Source organism: Papilio polytes, unplaced genomic scaffold (assembly GCF_000836215.1).
Source record: "Papilio polytes unplaced genomic scaffold, Ppol_1.0 DF821214.1, whole genome shotgun sequence".
In the NCBI taxonomy this organism is placed as follows: Eukaryota; Metazoa; Arthropoda; class Insecta; order Lepidoptera; family Papilionidae; genus Papilio; species Papilio polytes.
This window is the reverse complement of record NW_013527990.1, coordinates 11,401-14,060: the sequence shown is the minus strand read 5'-3', so window position 1 is coordinate 14,060 and position 2,660 is coordinate 11,401. Positions and strand designations below refer to the sequence as shown.

The 2,660-nt window shown below is 35.8% G+C and overlaps 1 protein-coding gene across 1 annotated transcript in view; it reads left to right on the top strand.

Annotated features, from left to right (window-relative positions):
• Positions 1–1,787: 1,787 nt before the first annotated feature.
• Positions 1,788–2,660, top strand: part of LOC106109533 — a 3,717-nt gene continuing 2,844 nt past the window's right edge. The window contains exons 1-3 of the mRNA XM_013291065.1: positions 1,788–2,024; positions 2,120–2,464; positions 2,564–2,652. Of these exons, the coding sequence (XP_013146519.1) occupies positions 1,962–2,024; positions 2,120–2,464; positions 2,564–2,652 (497 nt within the window). The 5' untranslated portion in view covers positions 1,788–1,961. The remainder of the gene's footprint in view (positions 2,025–2,119; positions 2,465–2,563; positions 2,653–2,660) is intronic.

Genomic DNA, 2,660 nt, shown 5'->3' with positions numbered 1-2,660 from the left:
GCCGCTGCTCCGGCCGCATCCTGCCGACACCCGCCAATCATACTCCCCACTCACCACAATACCCACTGCCTTTGCACTTTGCAACATATTCCCATTATTATCGAATTTGCTTATTGTTTATAGGGGCGTTATTTCATAAATTAACTAAAATAATTACTCAAAATACCTAATTAAAAATGTAACTATGACATAAATTTAAAATAAAACAGATTTTGTCTTTTTGTCAAAAGGCAAATTACATATTGAGCACATTAACAACACTATAATAGCATGAGTTTTAATGTCAATTTATAAAAACTTAAGTTAACCCTAAGATGGTGGGCTTAAGTCAAGCCATTGCTGTGCACAAAGTGGTATGCACTTAGTGCCATCTTGCCATTACTTAGGAGCATGCCCCTTCACAAAACAAAAAGTTGATATTCCGTTGTTTATTGCATGTTGGTTGGATCAAAACAAAACAAAACTGCTGTACTTGTTTGCATTTCACTGGAAAGATAAATAACTCTTGATTTTAGTTTTTAGTACATAAAGTCAACATTTAGGTTTACCTGAATTTCTAGTAAGAACATTGTGTTGAGACCAGTCAAGGATATTTGGTTAGTTGTATTTAATATTTATAACACTTTTGTCGCCTTATTGCTGATAAATGATATTTGAGTGTCATCACCATGCCACCTCAATATAGACATGCCATAATTACTTACTAGATTTATATAAGAATTATTTTCTATATGTTTAATATCACAATCAATGGGCACAGCAGTCTTCAACAACAATAAACTCATCACAACTAAAAATGATGATTAACAAATACTAAATATAAAGAACATTGCAATACAAAGTTAAACAAAGAAAATACCTCAATAAATACATTGGCAATCAAACAGCAATATATATTTTGAGTTAATGTGCGTCGTATTTACACAATGCGCAATAATTTACTTTCGCTTCTTTTCATATCAAAGAAATTGTATATTTTACTATTAAAATATACTGATAATAAACATTAACCATCAACATTACATTCGTGATTTAAAATAAGCGTATAACCGAAACATGTATTATTTTAATATTTCGATTAAATAAAAGGTCAAGTGCACACAGAAACTTACTTCTCGAGAACAGCCCGCAGCTTCTTGGAGAAGCGTGCACCCGGCACGCTGTTTCTGCACTCCAACATCAGCTCGGTGAACACCGCATCAGGATTTTTTACATCTAGCTTTTTGTTGCCCGCTGGTTTGCCGGCGTTCGAGCCGGGTCTCCACATTTTTAATAGCACTGAATCACTTATCCTTTCCCTTGAAAATTTAAATAAAACGTTTTAATAGTAAATACACCGACGCCTTAAGGCTTCAGGCTAAAGCGAGTACCGGCCAGCGCCTTTACCTAGACTCTCACTCAAAGAATATAGTAAATGTACTTGCCTCTAACAAAACAAATTTAATTTATATCATTATAAAAATCGACACCACTGACGTCAATGTCACTTGGCAAAGTTATTGATTTTCCAGGATTTTCTTTGTTGTTTCATTTCAATGGTGTGACCAGATTTAGAAGTTTTGCGATATTTTAGTACAGTACAGGAGTTTAGTTATAGGAGATGCGAAAAATGGTTCTGTTACACATCCGGAAAGATAGCAAAGTAACGGATTTGTTTAGTTTTTAATTAAATTGTATAATTATTGCAAATGAACTTGTTGTATTTGTCTCTAAGAGGTTACATGAAGTCCTGTAAGGCTGGATTGACATTTTATACTCTTTGCCAACCACGATGAACTTCTGTCATCTATCAGAAATCAGATGTTTTATGTTATTGTGACAATTTACTGTTATTTTGAATTTGAATCGTTTAAATAAATCTACAAATAACGTAAGTTCAGAAAGCCAACACCAGTCAAAACCAAAGAGACAACGATTAACTATAATTTATTGTTGGTTTCATTGTTTAAAGTAGCAAGAATATGTTAGATGACGAACACGATGAATTACCACTGGTTTCAGTCGGCAGCGGGAACTATAACTTAGTAAGTACCTATAAAAAAATAAGAATGCTAGAAAAAAAATAACCGAAACTGTTTAGAACATTTTTGTCTGAACATCTTGATAAACTATTTTTCAGAGTAATTTTTCAATGCCACCTGCCGATGTTCTAGCATCGCAGAGGGCTCGAGAACAAGAGTGCGAGCGGGAATTGAGACTACTCCGGGAGCAGCACGCACCTGACGATGACAAGTGTAACTTGGAGGAGCTTCAGAGCACACCTAGCAACTCGAGTGAGTTGGATGGGGAGCTAGCATATTTAGAAGCTGCAGATGCACCGACAAGGCTCGTGTCGGTCAACATGAGCGATCTTATAACGCAGCTCATCGCAAATCTGCCGGAGAGTGACACACAATTTTTAAAGGATTATCTAATAGTACTACAACAGAACTCTCCGGATGTAATAAAATTAGTCAACAAAGAGGTAAATATTAGAAACAACAGCTACAATAGGATCCCATAAAAGCATTAAATTAAATAGTCTGTCAGTATTAATGTGTTTAAAATTATTTCTGTTTTGTAGATGTTACATATGATAGAGGTGGGGCTGGCGGGGGGATGCGGCTGGCTACAGGGGGCAGTGGTGTGCTGCAGTGCATGGCTGTGTGTGCAGTGCCTCG